A 16,666-nucleotide genomic window follows, 5' to 3' on the forward strand; every position below is an offset into this window, starting at 1 on the left:
AGGCGTTATTGCTCAGGCCACAGAGCAGGCGTGGTTGAGGGGCACCTCCAGCCCGGTCTTCTCTGTGGAGTGGGAAGAAGGGGGCAGGGAGCCCCGAGGGGCAGCTGCTAGAACAGGCCCAGGCCCAGGCCCAGGCCGGGCGGTCAGGGGGCCCTGCAGAATGCACTTCCCCCGAGAAAGCAGGCCGGAGCTGGGGCGGAGGGAGGCCCCTCCCTGCCCTGACAGTCTGTGAGTCTGCGAGTCAGTGGCTGGGGGTGCCTGCCTCTTGGACAGGCTCTTTATAAACGCCTAAACTTCGGAGATTCCTTTGGAGAAGGAAAAAGCACTTGGTTGAGAGTGCAGCCTTTTCCATCAACCTCCGTTCCCTGATGGAGAGGACAGGGAAGGAGACAGGAGACAGGGGAGGACGCCCTCCCCTCTCTACAGCCAGCCCACTCCCAGAGCCAGCCTGGGTCTCCCTGTCGGGCGCCCAGTTAGTGCGTTCACTTTGGCGTCGTGTACCTGTAACACACCCACACACGCACATCCACGCACACCCCTAGCCCCCACACGTGCACAAACACACGCCTGGTGTCTTTCCAGAGTCCACTCAGGAAGCAGAATGGTGTCCCATCTTCACCATCATCCTCTGCTCCAAGGGGTCCCTGAGACCCAGACCGAGGCTTGGCACACGCTGGCATTCGCAGGCTTTTGAGAAGAGGGAGACAGAGCAGGGCGCTCAGCAGAGACAGGTTATACAGAGTGTAGGATGTGTTCGTATAAGGCTTTGGTACAGCACCGGATAAACGTTCTTCTCATCTGATTGCTAAGTTGTCTCTTAGAAGGAAAAAAAAGCTTACTGAAAAAATAGTGTTTTTATTTACTTTTGAGTTACACACCTGAAGTTCAAAAAGTAAGCCTCTAGTTGCCAGTCAGATCCACACTCAGGTGTTCTGTGTGCAGCGGTACAACTTAACTTGTTGGCTTGTTTTGACTAGTTAACCGAAGTCAGCCAACCAAACCATGAAGTCGGCTGCCTGTGATAAGTGACTTCAGCCAGTCCATACATACAGAAGAGACAGAACACAAAAGCCCACCCCATGTCTCCCACCCCAAGCCCCTAAGGGAAAAATCAAATAGAAGACAAAATACAGCAAGATTTAAGGACCCAGTGGGACAGAGGAGGTTCAGCCCAGCTGGCCTCTTCAAGAACAGCACCATAAAGCACCCTAGCGCAGTGGCGTTGTAGGACTCGACATTCAAGAAATGGAACGAGGTTTGAAGGGGCTTCACAAGAAGACCTGGCATGGTCAGGGCAACCCTCAAAGAAAGCTAAAGACGGAAAGGGTTTGCTATGAGAGCAGGAGCTCCCATGACAACACTGAGTCCTCAAAAAAGAGCTAACACACAGGCGTCCAGAGGCACGGAGCTGGCGTGTCTCTGGAAGCGGCGCTGAGACCGCTGGTTGCCCTGCCCTCTCTCTGTCTACAGACTACTGGGAGAAATGGGGAAAAGAAGTCCTTACACCTTGCTTCCAGGTGTGCGATGGAAGAATCATACGCAGGGTGATAAGTCTCTCCTGGTGGAAGAGAAAAAGTTGGAGACGAGAGGGACCGGGCATCGCTGACATTAAGCTAATGTCGTCCCTCAGGTCAGTGTCCGCAGAAGAGGAGAGGCAGGTGGTGAGGGCACACCCTACTCGTGCCCTCCCTCTGGCCCCACAGATAGTGGTTCAGAAATGAAGTCTGAATGAGGCGTTAAGACATTTTGAGATTGGTGGATACGACTTGGTAAGTGGAGCCTTAAACTGCTGTTCTTCCCTAAGCCAGCCACTCGGTCTGCCAGGTCCCGGCAGTCAAGACCACCACACAGAGCATCCCCTCCCAGGCCCCGGGCACAGCAGCACCGGAGAGGCCCCACGCGCCAGTACTGGGCCGCATCCCTTACGGACAGGTGTGTGCTGTGTGGGTTCTCCAGCTCCCTTGCCTCCCACTGTGATGTTGCCCGAACACCCACAGCAGAGAGGAGTGGACAGACCCCTCTCCCCAAGCTGCTGGTCGATGCCCAGGGGAGAGGACGTGGCCCACACGGGTCCCTGGTGAGCAACTCCCCGTGAGTCTGCCTGCCCCAAGCTCTTGCTCCATAAAGCACACAGAGGTACAAAACGGGAACAGCTCTGTACATCCCTCCACCCCCTACCAGAGAGAAAAGCACCAGAACTCAGTACCCCTTCCACATGAGGACGAGACGTGTGGCACAAGCACATGGAACAGCTCATGTTCCTGGCAGTGGCCTCGGGCCTCAAAGACCCAGTTAGAGCACCCGTCCCACCTCCTGTCCCCTTAACCGAGAGGATCAAAGATGGCAAGTTTTGCTTACTCCCCATGTGGTCGGATCGCAGTCCGTTCTGCCCCAGGTGCCTTTGTGAAAGGCTGGCTCTTCCGAGAAATTGGGGCTTACTGGTCTATCTGCTTTCTTCCCCAGGGATGCCACCCTTTCACCGTCTTCCTGAGGCTCAGGGCCAGGATCGCAGAAAGGGTAGAGAGAAGCATTACGTCCCATCCAGGCTCTGAAATTTCAAGGTAAAGGCTATGTCCCTCACCTTCACTTTTCTTCCCGTAAATGAAGAGCCCACCTGGAGGCTGAGGGATGGGGTGGGAGTACATGGGTCAGTGAATCTTTTGGTCTCATGTACCTTGAAGCTAAGGACCAAGCCTTGGGTGTCACGTGGAAGGAAGAGTTTTAGAGTAACCTGAGACCCAGTGGGGGTACTAACCCCATGAGGGGCCTCTGATGCTGGTCACATGTGTACTGGAGGTGGGGCAGGGCCCATAGAGAAAGAGAGGATCACTCCAGGAACCTAGAGAGCCACGCTGTGAAGCCCTCTGGGTGTGGAGGCCTTGGCAGTCTGGAAGAGGTTGCAGGCCAGGAAGGGACGTGGAGTGTGCTGCTCTTCCTCTTGCTCAGCCTCCCTGCCAAGTCTTACAAGAAGACCTCTTTTGGCCTCCGGAGAAGACTGCAGGAGAGATTAGTTGCCTGCCAAGGACAGGCGCACGGCCAGCTGGACCCAGTGTCGGGGCCCCCAGTGCTGCGTGGACAGAGCCCATTTTCCTTCGGTGACCTTGGAAAATGAGAAATGTCCTGAGCAGGTGTGCCAGGGACTTAAGGACAGTGCCCGAGTGAATGCAAGGGCCCCTTCAAGTCTGCACTGTGGGGGCAGGAGGGTTCGGAGTCAAACTCAAGCTCCACCCCAACCCCTACTCTCCTCATAATCCCCCAAAATGTAAAGAGAGCCCTTCGCATGGCTGAGGCACCTGAGCGCCTCTACTGACCAAACTCCCTAAGACAAAAGCTCTTAGCTAGCATGACTCTCTGGTTGGGGAATAGGGGTTAGTATTGCCTTTTTTTGGTTAATGAGCAGGACATGGGCAGAGAGACTGCAGCCACAAGTCTCTCCTGGCTGCCTGCACCACCTGACCCTGCACCAGCTTCAAACACATCGCTCTGAGCTCTCGGCAAGTCAGAGAAAGAGCTAGCACCCGGGGAGGAGAGTTGAGGCCCTTGCAGCGTATGTGAGGTCTGCGGTTCTCAGAGAGGTATTCTTCAGGGCACACGGAACTTCCTGCTCAATACAAGCGAGTGTCTGTTCCCCAGACTCTCCAGTTCCAGGTCAGACTCTTCCAGCACAGTGTTCAGTTCTGAAGGTCCCAGGCCAGATGCCAGAAGGAGGTCGCCCCGGCCCCATCCTTTCTGTGGTGCCCCAATTTCTCCTCTCACTCCCCCACCTCCACTCAGGGTCCCAGGATTAGGCCTTTCCATTTCCAATGCCGCCTATTTCCAATTAAAATTGTAACTGGAAAAATCATGCATGGTGTATTTACACCAGATACCACAGCCACACTGGTTCCCAGAATCTGCAGCAAAGAATGACCAGGGTGTTCTTCCCCAAGACTGAGCCCATGCCGTCCGCCTCACAAAACTCTGTTGAGATGCTGCACCCTGCAGGGGTGCCTGAGTCGAGGCGCTGCAGAGCAGGCCAGGTACCACCATCAGCCCCCCAGGTGATCTCAGCCATCTCCTCCCCAGTGCTGCTGAGCCAGAGTCCCTCCAAGGACCTGGGCACCACTGAGGGTGCCCATGTGGGCAGTGTGGGGGCACACTCAGAATCTGAGCTCTCCTGCTGCCTGTGTGAGCACCTGCACCAAAACTCAGGCCACAGCGCCCCCTCCCCGTAACAAGACATGCTGTGGACCTTGGCTGTTGGGGCTGTCAGGTCCAGGAGCTCCCCACAGCCCTCGGCTCTCTTGTCCTTTCTGCAAGAGGATTGTTTGCTTTGTTACTTTGTACATTTTCATATGTACACATTTCCATCAGAAAGACCCAAGCAACTCTGAACAGAGAGTGTCTCAAAGGACGGGGCATGGAGGAAGGATGGGGTGGGCATCAAAGTGTGAGCTGGAATCCCAGGCCACCCCGGGTGGTCCTGCTCCAAACATCTCTAAGCACAGGTACAAAAATAAAGCGAACTATGACTTGATATAGATAGAGAGATAAGCTAGATAGATAGACTTTTTATAGGTTTTCTGTCTATTTACATGTGTGCCAAGGGCACGAGCCCCGCTCCTCTGGCGCGGCTTTATCTCCTGCCCTCCCGTTTCCCCCTCCCTAGGGGTCCCACTGCCTGAAGCCTCCCAGGCATGACTACTGCGTCCGACCCCTTCACCCACCCATCCACTTATGTAAGTTCCCCTCTCTCCTTAAAATAGAACACATTATATATATTTATATAATTTTATATACAGTCTCCATAAAAATACACTAAAGATGGTATATTACTAATTTTACCCTCCTACCAAAATAGGAGTTGCCTCGCAAAGAAAGAGTCAACCAAAAAGAGGGTCTCCTAGCCTGAGGCTACTCAGGCAAATTAGCATGTCCCTACAAATCTTATACACGCACACATACCACACACACAAGTGCACACCCCACTCACACCACACACCACACAAACGTCGCATAGCACACGCGTGTTTGTGGGCACATACACACTCTTACTTCCTGAGCCCAGGGAAGGAACAGGGACTAGACAGCTGGCTGGGGCTGGAGGCCAGGAAGATAACCTGGTGACTGTGGAGGGCAGGTGGGACAAACCCATTTCTCTGCCCCAGCCAGGACTCAGTCTGCTCACTGCCGACCCCCATTGTTTTCAGTAGGCAGTAAAAATACTTGTTGATAGAGTGATTGACAGTTTCCCTTCCAAGGACTACAAGACGGCCGTGAGAAGGTCTATTCCCCATGCCAGAACCAAGGTCTTTTTGACGCCCTCTGCCAAAAGGAAGCAAAAAGCCCCTATGCCGTCATCTCCAGTACGAGGATAGTCGGCACTTGCCCCTTCCTTCTGCACGTGAAGACCCTACGTTGCCCAAAAGCATGCTTGCAGTGTTTCTAAGGCTGGAAATGCAAATCCCCCTCCCCAGCCCAACCCTCCCCCCCTCCCAGATTCCCTTCCCCACCATAAACCATGCACAGGGTCAAGATCCCGGAGCCGTGAAGAAGTCGGGTAGGAAGGAAAGAGAAGTGACTGGTGTGTCTGCGGGGTGGAAGTGAGCGCACACCCTCGCTCCTAAAGTGAATCCAGGGAGTCCCGTGCCAGGGAGGGGAGGGGTTGGTGGAGCACATTCCTTCAAGACCCAAAAGAACACCAGGCCCAGCAGCCACTCATGTCACCATCTAGTGGGGTGGGAAAGACAGATGACAAGGAACCAGGGACAGGCACTGAGAACAGGACCACTTCCCCCTAACTCCCCGGTCTAGCTCTCCCAGCCAGTGGTCCAAAGCTGATAACTGTGTCATCAGCCTTCAGAGACCTACGGGCCCACCACAGAAGAGAACATCCAAGTGATTTCAGTTACTGGTTGCTGTTCTAGCTGGGTATTTAACAGCCAGGGTGCCCAGGCTCTTCTGGGAGGCATTGGGCAGCCAGGGTGGAAACCACTGGGGCATTGGGGGGTGGGGCGGGGTGGTCTCTGGATCAGACTCGGCCTACTGACAAGTATTCCATCAGCTTCAAGTGGGGTCACAAGAACACTCTTACCCTGTCAGTGACCCAGCACACAGAGTAACTAGTATGGATATTCTGTTTGCTCATGAAAGACTAATTTAAACGCATAGACGGGGGCTCAGAAATGAAGCACTGGACCAGTGTGGGTTCACTGCCAGTCAGAGGTGGGTGGTCATGGTCACCCCTAAACAAGCATCCAGTTGCTCCAGAGTGCTGAAGTCCAATCTGGGCTTTGATCCTTGGTTTATCCACTTCTTCTAAAGGAGAGATTTTTAATTCTGCCTCTTGATCTTAAAGGAGGCAGATTTGGAGACATCAGAGAGGACAAGGGAATGGCTGGTCTGATTCCAGGGTGAGCCTTTCATCCTCTGATGTCCACCTCACAAAAGGAGACACGGTGGGGACGAAAGCTTCAGGTACAGAGCCTCCGTGTAGCTCCGTGGTCTGAAGCAGCCTCCCCTGCCCCCAGGAGGAAGGTGCAGCCAAGCCCCAGACCCTCCACTCCCTCCCCAGTGATAGTGTCTCAGGACCAGTTTCAGATCATGGATGAGGAAGGAGAGGTCACCTGCCCCTTCTGCTTAGAAGAACAGACACGAATTCACGAACCTCCAGACAAGTGTCCCGCTTTGCGTCTGAGGAGCCCCCAGAAACAGACATCACAGAGGACACATCCACACTTGGTCTGGGCACTAAGTGTCAAAGGCTAATTCTAGAGAGAGCAAGGAGGTGTCGCTAAGAAGGAGGGCCCCTTCAGGATGCAGTGCCAGGACCCACCCCTACGGTCTTTCTGCAGTGACTACATCACCCCCACACCTGCCCCCAAAGTGGTCTTCACTGCCTCCGCTGCCAGCCTACCCCATTCCAGGCAGTCTCTCTCTTTTCCTGGGACTGTTCCCAACCTGGACGCTGCCCCGAGCGGTAAACAAGTCACCACGTGCCCAAAGAGAACGGTGGCCTTGGTCTTGCTGCCTGTCCCAGCACCACCCCCTCCACTCCAGGGCCACCTGGCTGTCTCCTCCCCATCTGGCCTTACAGACTCCTGGCAAAGCAGCTGACCTCATCTCCAGCCTCTGACCCTCTACCCCTTCCTGAAACACCCCCACCAGTTACCTCATTCAGTCTGGACCTGGACGTTAACACACCCCTGGGCCCTTTTCCCAAAGCAACAATGCAGGCCCCTGGAGCTCCGAGCCTCCAGCCTCCCTCCCTTTATTTGGGAGAAGACAGAAAGGCAGAGGGAGTGGGGGAACGCACTCAGGGAAGCCCCAGGTGCCTGTCCACCTCTGCCTTCCTGTTGCTCGCCCCCAACACTGCAGTGTCCCTCAAAGCTCCTTTACATGCAAGCAAAGCAAGCCAAGACGAACCATTAGCATTTCTTTCCATGTTTCTCTGCATAGTAACGTACTTTACGTACAACTCCTCCCAGGCCCACAAAGGCTTTTTCTAACAAAACTGCAAGAAACAGCTCCAGCCACGCACACTTCAGCCCTGGATTCTGGTCCTGGGAAGTGGCACCGTCGCCCCGATGCTCTGTGAAGTCTGTTTCTTCCCTGAAGCTATTTTGTTAACTTTGCAAAAAAGGGAAGAAAAAAAAGTCCCTAGTCAGGAAATCACACATCTGACTCCTGCCAGGTTTCCTCTGCATGAAAAGGGCACAGGAAAACAGCCAAATCAGTTCAACTCCAAATATTTTAGGTTCCACATCGAAAACAGAGCACTGAAAAATATTAATAATGACTCACCCCAATCCACCCCTGCTCAAGACATCCCCACCAGCATGAACATGAGATATAGGCCCCTCCTCAAGGGACGCAGACCCTTCCCGCAGAGAAAGCAGAGTCTCAGAGGCCTCACAGACCCGCGTATCTAGGAAAGCTGGTGGGGAGACAGGCTAGGAGCTCCAGAGCAGAGTTCACCACCCTGTGCCGGTGGGGCCACACGTGACCACCCCCGCTTGACCTCACCCGGTCAGCCAGTAGCAAGTCGAGAAACAGGACCCGCCTTCTCCTTATTGCTTGTTCTTCCCCAACAACAGCAGCCTCAGACCCCGTCTGGAATCCCTTTACCCTCCCCCTGGTCTGCGAGTTACCTCACCAGAAACAGCTGACATCTCCAGGCGAGACGGAGGACGAAGGGGCAGACAGAAGTCTGAGACGCACGAGCACAGCTACCAGACCACCCGGGGGCCAGTCCGGAGACACGGGATCTCCTGGAGGCAGCAGCTTCAGAGCCGGCACTGCAGCTGTCACGGCCGAGTACAGAGGACTCATGGTCCCTAGGGATGGCTGCACCATGCACACACGCATCATCACACCCACACACATGCACACAGCCAGCACCCAAGTGTGTGCCTGTGTCACCCCTGCCTCCATCTCAGGGACAGAGGGGACCTGTTCTGCCAGTTTCCATAGCAGTCCTTGAAGGAAGGACTGCACCAGCTCCCTGGGGTGCAGGAAGACCGCCGGCTCCACAGACACTGTCCCCAGGAGGAAGCCCTCAGGGACGCCCAGCACAGCTGCCACCCAGCGGCCAGCAAAAAGCACAGCTCCAACCACCTGGTCTGATGTGCTGAGGTACAGGGCGCAGCCGGAGGAAGGGAGGAAGGGGTCAGCACCTTTGTTACCAGTGGAGATGGCTCACAGGAGGGTCCCGGAGGAGCACAGCCCCCGGCCCTATGCGACACCCTAAGGCAGCAGGGCCCCCACAGCGTCTCCTCTTCTCTGGCGACCTCAGGACCTGCAGTCCCAGCACAGCCTCGGAAATCGTGTCTAGTTCATCCTGAAGACCACCGCCCTGACGCCCCACCACAGCCCTGCTCTGCGCGAGAAGCAGCAACCGAGAGAGTACGCACAAGGCCACGACCAGCCCCTCGGGCCCGAGTGCCTGTGAGTCACGTGTCGGGCACGGTGGCAGAGGTAGTGCTGCCTCTAGAAAGGAGACAGAGTCGCCCTTTGGCTGGAGCTGCCACCCGGTGGCAGAGTGGACTGGGGCGCCCAGCCAAGTGGGCTGGTGCAGGTTCCCCTGGGGCACAGGGCAGTGGGCAAGGCCAGCCACGGACGCTGCCCCAACGCCCCTCTCTCCATGACGTGTCGTGTTCGGAGAGGAGCTGTGGTGTGTGACTTGTGAGGCAGAACCCAAGGGCGGAACTGGCCCCCACTCACTGCGCTAGAGAGAGGAAGTGCTGGCAGGGTCTGCAGGGCAGAGGACCATCCCCGGGACGATGAAGAGGCACCCGGGAGGAGCCACTCCTCGCTCTGGGGCCACCTTGCCAGGGTCATCAGGCTGAGACTCTCTGGAGCCTCCACTGTTTTGACTGGGCCATCGTCTAAGCAGGTAATTGGGGACAGGGATGTCCCCAAATCCACCAGGACAGCAGCACCAAGAAGGAAGGACTCTGATGAATCTGACAGCCACCATGATCCTCGGGTGGCCAGAAGGGCAAGCTCCTGAACGAGGAGAGAAGGAGGCCAGACGCACCCCATCCACACTCGGGCCCCTGCCATTGTGGGCAGCACCGTCGCCTTATCAGGAGAGACAGACACATCTTCAGTGATGTAAGATGACCTCGCAGAAGCTTCTGGGAGCTGACAGTCTGAACTAGGACAGAACTCGGCAGAGAAGGGACAGCCTGACTCCCACCTCCACACCTCCACCTCCACTCCCAGGCCTCAACCAGTGCGCGTAAACAGAGCTGGGGAAGGGGGGCCTGGAGCACCCCCAGAACCCACGCTCTGGTCCCATCCTATGGGAGCCTGGGTCCGTGGGGGCCCGCAGGGAACACGGAGGAGGGCGTGGGCAGGCTCCCACACGTGGCAGTTAGTCAGTCTAGGGGATCAGCGCTCACAGAAGGAAAGGAGGAATCCAGTCAGAGCTTTGGAACAGCACTCCAGAGTGTGCCCGCCAGGCTGGGCTACAGCAGAGCCCCGGCACTCCACACAGATGGCTCTGCAGTGGGAGCCCTCAGCCTCAGGGCCCCGCCCGGCTGGACCAGAGCGGCTGGAGAGCTTGCATCTGCGCACAGGGCCGCCTCCCAGCCCCGCTGCTAAGCAGTTTCCACTTCCCAGCCAAACCGTGGAAGGAAGGAAGGAAGGAAGGAAGGGAGGGAGGGAGGGAGGGAGGAAGGAAGGAAGGTGCCCGTCTCACCCAGGACCGAAAAACAAAGGCTGCGCTTAGTTCTGTGGTAACTCACCGCTGAGCCCCCAGAGCAGCCAGCCCCTGCCTCTGCTCCGGGCGGGGGAGAGGGAGACGGACGGGTCACACAGCTGAGGAGCCATGAGTCCTGTGTCGGGAGTCGTGCCCGAGACAGGCGCCAGCGCCCCCCAGCTCCCCCAGTCCTGCTGCAAGCCCACATGCCTGCTGCCCTCTCAGCCCCTCACTGACCACAGAAATAAAAGCACTTCGCTTCCACGTACATGTATATATACAGAGGGAAACCCACCAGCTACACACGACGTGCATCTGTATCTCTACAAGAAGAGTCTGGAAGACGGCAAGTCCAGCCCCTCCACAACTTGGAAACTGAAACTGAAGAGCAGTGAAAGCCTCTGCTTCCACTTCTTCACTCCAGAGACACTTGAGGAGGTGGGAAAATCAACCGAGGGCAGTGGGGTGGAGGAGGAGGCAGGTCTCTCCTGTCCCCAGTTCACTTCCCCTGCTCCGCCCACTGCCACTCGTCTGCCCCAGCCTCTGTCCCGGACATGCGGCCAGCAGGCCAGATGCAGAGGAGACGCCAGCTCAGGCCAGAGGGCGAACAGCAGAACCAGGGTCTCAGCAGCCCTGGAAACTAAAGGCCAGGCCACCCTCCACCGGTAGGGCAGGACGAGGCCCCGCACACCCATCGCCCAGCATCCTACCCTTGACCCTCAGCCAGCGTCCTCACACGGGGGACACTCCAGTGGTGACATCACAGCAGAGTGGCATGGCCAGGGTCATCATGCTCCACGCTGCTGAGAATTGCTGTCTGGTCCTCCGGAAGCTGGCGGTGACACAAGTCCGAGAGGCGGGCGAAGGGGTCGGGCCGGGAGTGTCTCTTCTTCCTCCGGAGGCAGACAGCTTCATCGGGCCACAGGACCTGAGGGTCTGGAAGCCGCTGAGCCTGGGAGGCAGAACCATCTAGGAAGGAGCAGGTGCACACGCACATGAAAAGAGAAGACAGCAGTGAAAGGGAGAAGGAAGCCTTGCACACTCCCCTGTCCTCAGTCTCCAGTACCACACAGGAGTCACCCGACTGCCCCAGAGACCGGAGGGAGAGTGCAGCAGAGAAACCACCAAGGGCTGCCAACCGCCCGGCCCGCCCCGCCCCGATTCTAGTGTAGCAAGAATCCAGCAAGCGGCACAGGTGTGGCTGCACCTCCTGCAGGTTCACAGACCTAGTCAAGCAACCTCTCTCTTTCATCCTGTACTTAATACTGAATGTATGTATTTAGTATCTTTTACCTAATATTTTTTCTTTTCTTTTTATTAAAGAAATATCCAGACGTCTCTTTTAGTGCCTCCTGGGTACCAGGCATCATTCTAGGTACTGGGATCGGACTGTGCACACTCCCCCTGTCCCCTCCCCCCAGCAGTGTTCGACATCACAAGATTTTACACAACTGCATCAGAGTCAGGTCTGGCCCTACCTGGACTGCCAGGGCCACCTTTCTGCCTCATGGTCCTTCTGGGGACACAGAGGTAAAGCCCTGGCTTTCTAAAAGATTATGCTTTAGTGTGGGGATGGGGAGGAAGAAACAGACTGTAAAGACTTAAAAACTACAGACAGAAAATTTTCAGGTACTGCGAAAGACAAAATGGGATCCTGAGACGGCAAATGATCGAGGTGCTCCTCCTGCTCTCCAGAGCGGTAACACGCGACTGAGTCTTGAGTTGTGAGCCTTCCACAGACCCGGGGGAACAGCGTCCCCGGCAGAAGGGATGGCCAGTGGGAAAGCCCTCAGCCAAGGGCAAACGTGAGACTGGAGGAGGCCTGTCAAGGTAACGCAGAGTGGGCAGATGCAGCGAGGCCGGCAGGGCAGGCAGGAGTCTGTCCTGGTTGCGGGGGGATGCTTCTGGAAGGTTTTAATCAGAAGTGTGTGAGTGTGTGCTCCAGTGACTGAAAGAGAGAGGATGTAAACTGACTATAACTCAGTAAATCTTAAAAAAGAAAAAAAAGAGAGGAAGTTACGAAATTCTCTAAAGGTCACTCTGTTCGCTGTATATCAGATTCGCCGTAGGAGCCATGAGTGAGGCAAGAGGACCACTTCGGAGGCTACTGGCCAAGATGGGAGATGGGAGTGACTCAGTAGTTTAGCAGCTGAGACAGAAAGAAAGTGGTCAGATTCAGGCTGTTTTAAAAGTCGAGCCGACATGGGAGGAGGCTCAGGCGTAGGGTGCGTGCTTAGCATGTACAAGGTCCTAGGTTCAGTCCCCAGTGCCTCCGCTTATATATACATACACATAAATAAGTAAACAAACCTAATTACCTCTCACCCACCAAAAAAAAATTTTTAATAAAGTTAAAAAAAAGAAAAAGTTGAGCTGACAGGCCTTACCACGTCGCCGGACATAAGATGTGAGAGCAAGAACAGAAACAAGGCTGAAGCAGCCTGAGCCGCCGGCAGGCAGAAGCCACGCTGCCTGCGAGCCCTGGGAGGAGCCAGGGAAAGCAGGTCTGGAGAGACGGTCAGTCACTCCATTCTGGACACTGTAAGGCTTATGAAGCATCACAGGCATGTTCAGTGGCAGCTGGAAACGAGACTGGAGCTCACGAAAGAGATCTGGGCTAAAGATGGGGACATTTGGGAGCTGTGACCACTTGACAGGGAACAGGCCCACTGCAAACAGAACGGGAGAACATAGGCATCGGATGGGACTTTTTTCAAGAAAAAAAAGGATGACACATGTGGTAGGTAAGTAGGTAGGTAGGTAGGCAGGTGGGTTGAAATTTCAGCTTTGGGCTCCTATTTCTCAGCCAAAACCTAAAAAGTTCATCTTTTTCTCACCCTCAGTCCCCCCTCTACAAGCTCAGAGGCCAACAGTGCCGCCTGAAGGCTGAGGGAGAGCCAGTGCTGCCGCCCCGAGACCCAGGGCCTCACGGACACTCTCCCATCACCTGGCCAGCAAGGAAAGGCGCCCAATGGTAGACACGAAAGACTAGCCAGGAAGCCTGTCACAGCACTCCTAAATCACTGGAAAAAGAAAGCACGTGATAAATACCAGGGAATTTTCCAAGTCTGAAAAAGGCCTGAATTATTTTTCCACTATCCTAGAAGCTACCTATCGCTGCTGGATAAACACCACACACTTCCATGGATAAGGCAGTTGCACTGTGTCTCATGGAGAAAAGCCTGGCCAGCCCACAGAGGCTGAGTCCAGGCCACAGTGTCCCCTTAACACTAACTAGGACCCCAGAATTCCCATGTCCAACTAGAGGCCTAAAACGTTAGAGAGGAAATAACAAGGAGATAGGGACATCTTCAAGGCAGAGCAGACAGCAGACTGGGAAGGGTGAGTGCTGCCTAAAACGATGCAATACATTCTCTATAGGCGGACACACAGATGGGTGGTTCCCAGGCAGGAGGAAACAGAACCAGGAGGATGATCAGAGATTTTAACCTCTTTCTTCTCCTCTCTGACATGAGAATTAGGTTTCCGTATCACTTGATCATTCGCGTTAAGGAGAAGCAAAGAACAGGATACACTGGTGGATTGATGCTACAGAAAACCCAGATCTGGGGTCCTGGGCCAGACCGGCCCCTAATAATGGCGGGTCAAGGTGGGAGGGAGGAGCGGGGGCTCCTGGGCATTTACCGGATCGTCTCTTTGACTTCGAGGAGCCCTTGGATGACTTTTTGGGCTTCTTTATCCGCTGGTATTTCAGAGCCTCCAGCCTCTCAGGGACAGCAGCATTCCCGGGCGCAGGTGTTTGTGTCCTGGAAGGGAATGTTGGAGAGGCACAGGTCAGCTCCTGGAAGAGGGAGCTTTTGAAGAGTTTCTGGAAGAAAGCCAAGCAGCTGACCCGGAGGAGACAGAGCACAGCTCCACAGAGTCCCAGGTGCCCGTGACGGCTCCCCAACACCTGCCTTCCTACTGCTCCTGAAAGAGAGAAACCCAGTGGGGAGCTCCAGCAGCAGGAGCCTGCCTCATGTGGAAACCCATCTGTGGAGCCATCAGAAGACCTAGGAAAGGAGAGACAGGCTTTAATAGTGAGCCCAGCACATGTCACTCAAGCTGAGGCAAGTAAGGTCAGAGGAGGAAGCAGCTTCAATGTCTGAAGTTCTCAGAAATCATCACAGTCAAAACCTTGAAATGAAAAGTTAAAGGGCAGATTAGGAAGGGAAGAGAGCAGCTCCAGCCCCACTAACCGTCCTCAGGAAAGACAGGGCCAGGCCAGATGGGAACACAGGGCCCAGGAAGATGGAGCTTCACAGGGCTCTTCCCTCCCACCTCCAAGATGCAGGCAGACCCTGGTGGCCAGCACGACAAACAGCTGTCACGTGCCAACACTTGAGCAGCAGACGGGGCTCAGGTTTCATCAGTCCCGTAAGAGCACAGGAGAGGGTGGGAGCGGATCACGATGCTCAGAGTATCCACATCGGGCAGCCTGGCCCAGCCCTTAACATCTGTAGCATGTATCTGGTGGACATCCATAGTCTAAGATCCGACAGAAACAGAGGCCTTCAGGAGAGGAGACCACAGATGTCGGTGTGTCTTCCCCCGACCAGGGAAGTGGACAGCGCCGTCTTCCTGAGACCAGGTGCACAGTTAGGACAAGGGCGACAACGTAATTGGGCCCTGTGCAGCCCGCGTGACAGGGACCCAAGAGCTGGGAGGGTGGGCATCTGTGCCGATCTGTGCTTATTGGAGAGGGTTTTTCAAGAGTCATAAAAGAAGAAATCTAGAAGACCTGTTATCAATGCTTTTCTTCTCAAAGTAAGCCAGACTTGGAGCCTGAGGAATAAAGGGAAAGAGAGAGAAGTCACTCCTTCCCGCAGTGCTGGTGTTAGCATGCCATCGGGGAAGCAGGGACACTCCAGGACCGCGCTGGCCAGGGCGAGTCCCTCTTCCTCAGCCCACGTCGCCCTCTTCCATCTCCAGCACAGTCAGTTTTGGACGACTCCTGATTAAAGGAGCAGGACAGCCAGACCTGCCAGGGGAGCAAGCAGTCTGAGGTAAAAGGAAAACAGGAGCAGGGGACTACAGCCACATCTCCCCAGTGTCGGGCACCTCTGGGTGACGAGGAAGGAAGAGGCACAAGGAAGGAAGAGGCACAGACTAACTGCAGGTGAGCCTCTGGTCCTGGGGCTTTCCTACGTTAGCTGACAGTGAAGCAGCCGCTGTCTTCTACAAGGGGTGTCATCGTTCCATCGCCCATGAGCCCGTGAGGTCCCGAGAAGCTCCTCCCCAGTTCAGGTCAGAGACGTCTCGGTTCTCCACAGCCCTGACACCACAGAGCTAAGGGTCTACCGACGTGCCCAGTCTAAGAAGTAGCCCAGCTCACCACTGGACGTCAGGCCTTCCACCCTCAAAGACCCCAGTGCCAGCCCCCTACTCTGCTCTCATGGACTCCGCAGTCTGCCCACACAGATCCCGCCCAGCGGTGGCTGGAGGGAAGCCTGGGAGGCAGACACAGGACGGAGGCGGCTGGGGCGCCAGGGAGCACGACCTCCCAGTGCTGCTGCAGCGTGCTCGCCCCCTCTCATCCTGGGCTTGGGCTCCTCCATGCTGCCTAAAGGGGAAGTCAGAGCGAACCCGGGGCTCAGTCCGTCTGCCTCCGGTCCTGGCCAGCCTCTTCCGGAAGACGGTACACCTGAGAGATGTCGAGCGATGTGCGGTCTGAGGGGGCCTGAGACAGGCAGGGGGGCTCAGGCACCAGCGTGTTAGCAGCACAGGGCACGAGAGTCTGGTACTGGGTGCCCTCCCAGTCCCCCGGGACCCCAGGCCAGCTGAGACCTCGGGGACGAGGTGGTTCCTACGGCCGACACGGCACTGCTGTAGTCGTTCTCACCAGGAAGCAGTTATTGCCCACCCACCGTGCCAGGCGCTGACCTGTGTTCCCTGCGATAGTTTTCTTTAATCCTTACAACAACCCTAAGAGGTAAGTACTACAGTGACCCCCCTTTTCCAGATGGAGAAACTGAAGTTAGAGAGGGTAGGCAGTTTGTCTAGTAACCCAGTTCCCACGAGAGCCACGATCCGCAACATTAGGTAAACTTGTCCAGCTTCTTCCTAATGAGAACAGGCACAGACACCACGTGGAGGGAGAACGCGGCTTCGACGTTCACCTGAGCCATCAGCCTGCCCTGGACGCGCTCGCTGCCTCAGTCACCGACTGCGCAGAGGCAGAGCCGGGGGGCGGACAGGATGGTAATGCTGGTTGAAGTCATGTCCGCAGGCAGCGATCCCCAAACGGCAACACGCATCCCCCACCCCGAGGCGGGTGAGCCAGTTCCCCTGGGCAGACAGCCAAGACCCAGCCCTTCCAGGACACCTGCTGTCCCTGCTTCCCTTCTGGCTCCGTGCTCAGACACACGTGATGGAGGAAGGCTCCTGAAGGCACGGGGACACTGTCCCGGGACAGGAGGGAGAGATGAAAGCGAGGGCCTGGAAGGACGGGAGGTGGGGGAAGGGGGCAGGACGGCTCTTTAT

The 16,666-nt window shown here is 55.9% G+C and overlaps 1 protein-coding gene across 5 annotated transcripts in view; it reads right to left on the reverse strand.

The window, feature by feature from the left end:
• Nucleotides 1-839: 839 nt before the first annotated feature.
• Nucleotides 840-16,666, reverse strand: part of IGSF9B (immunoglobulin superfamily member 9B) — a 51,769-nt gene continuing 35,942 nt past the window's right edge. For 3 of the 5 annotated variants that reach the window (XM_074357139.1, XM_074357140.1, XM_045513276.2), the window contains exons 19-20: nt 13,829-13,950; nt 840-11,152 (exon numbers count right to left, since the gene is read on the reverse strand). In XM_074357139.1, the coding sequence (XP_074213240.1) occupies nt 10,944-11,152; nt 13,829-13,950 (331 nt within the window). In that variant the 3' untranslated portion in view covers nt 840-10,943. The remainder of the gene's footprint in view (nt 11,153-13,828; nt 13,951-16,666) is intronic. The other 2 variants (XR_012503881.1, XR_012503882.1) reach the window with 1 other exon arrangement.

Source organism: Camelus bactrianus, chromosome 33, assembly GCF_048773025.1.
Source record: "Camelus bactrianus isolate YW-2024 breed Bactrian camel chromosome 33, ASM4877302v1, whole genome shotgun sequence".
Lineage (NCBI taxonomy): Eukaryota > Metazoa > Chordata > Mammalia > Artiodactyla > Camelidae > Camelus > Camelus bactrianus.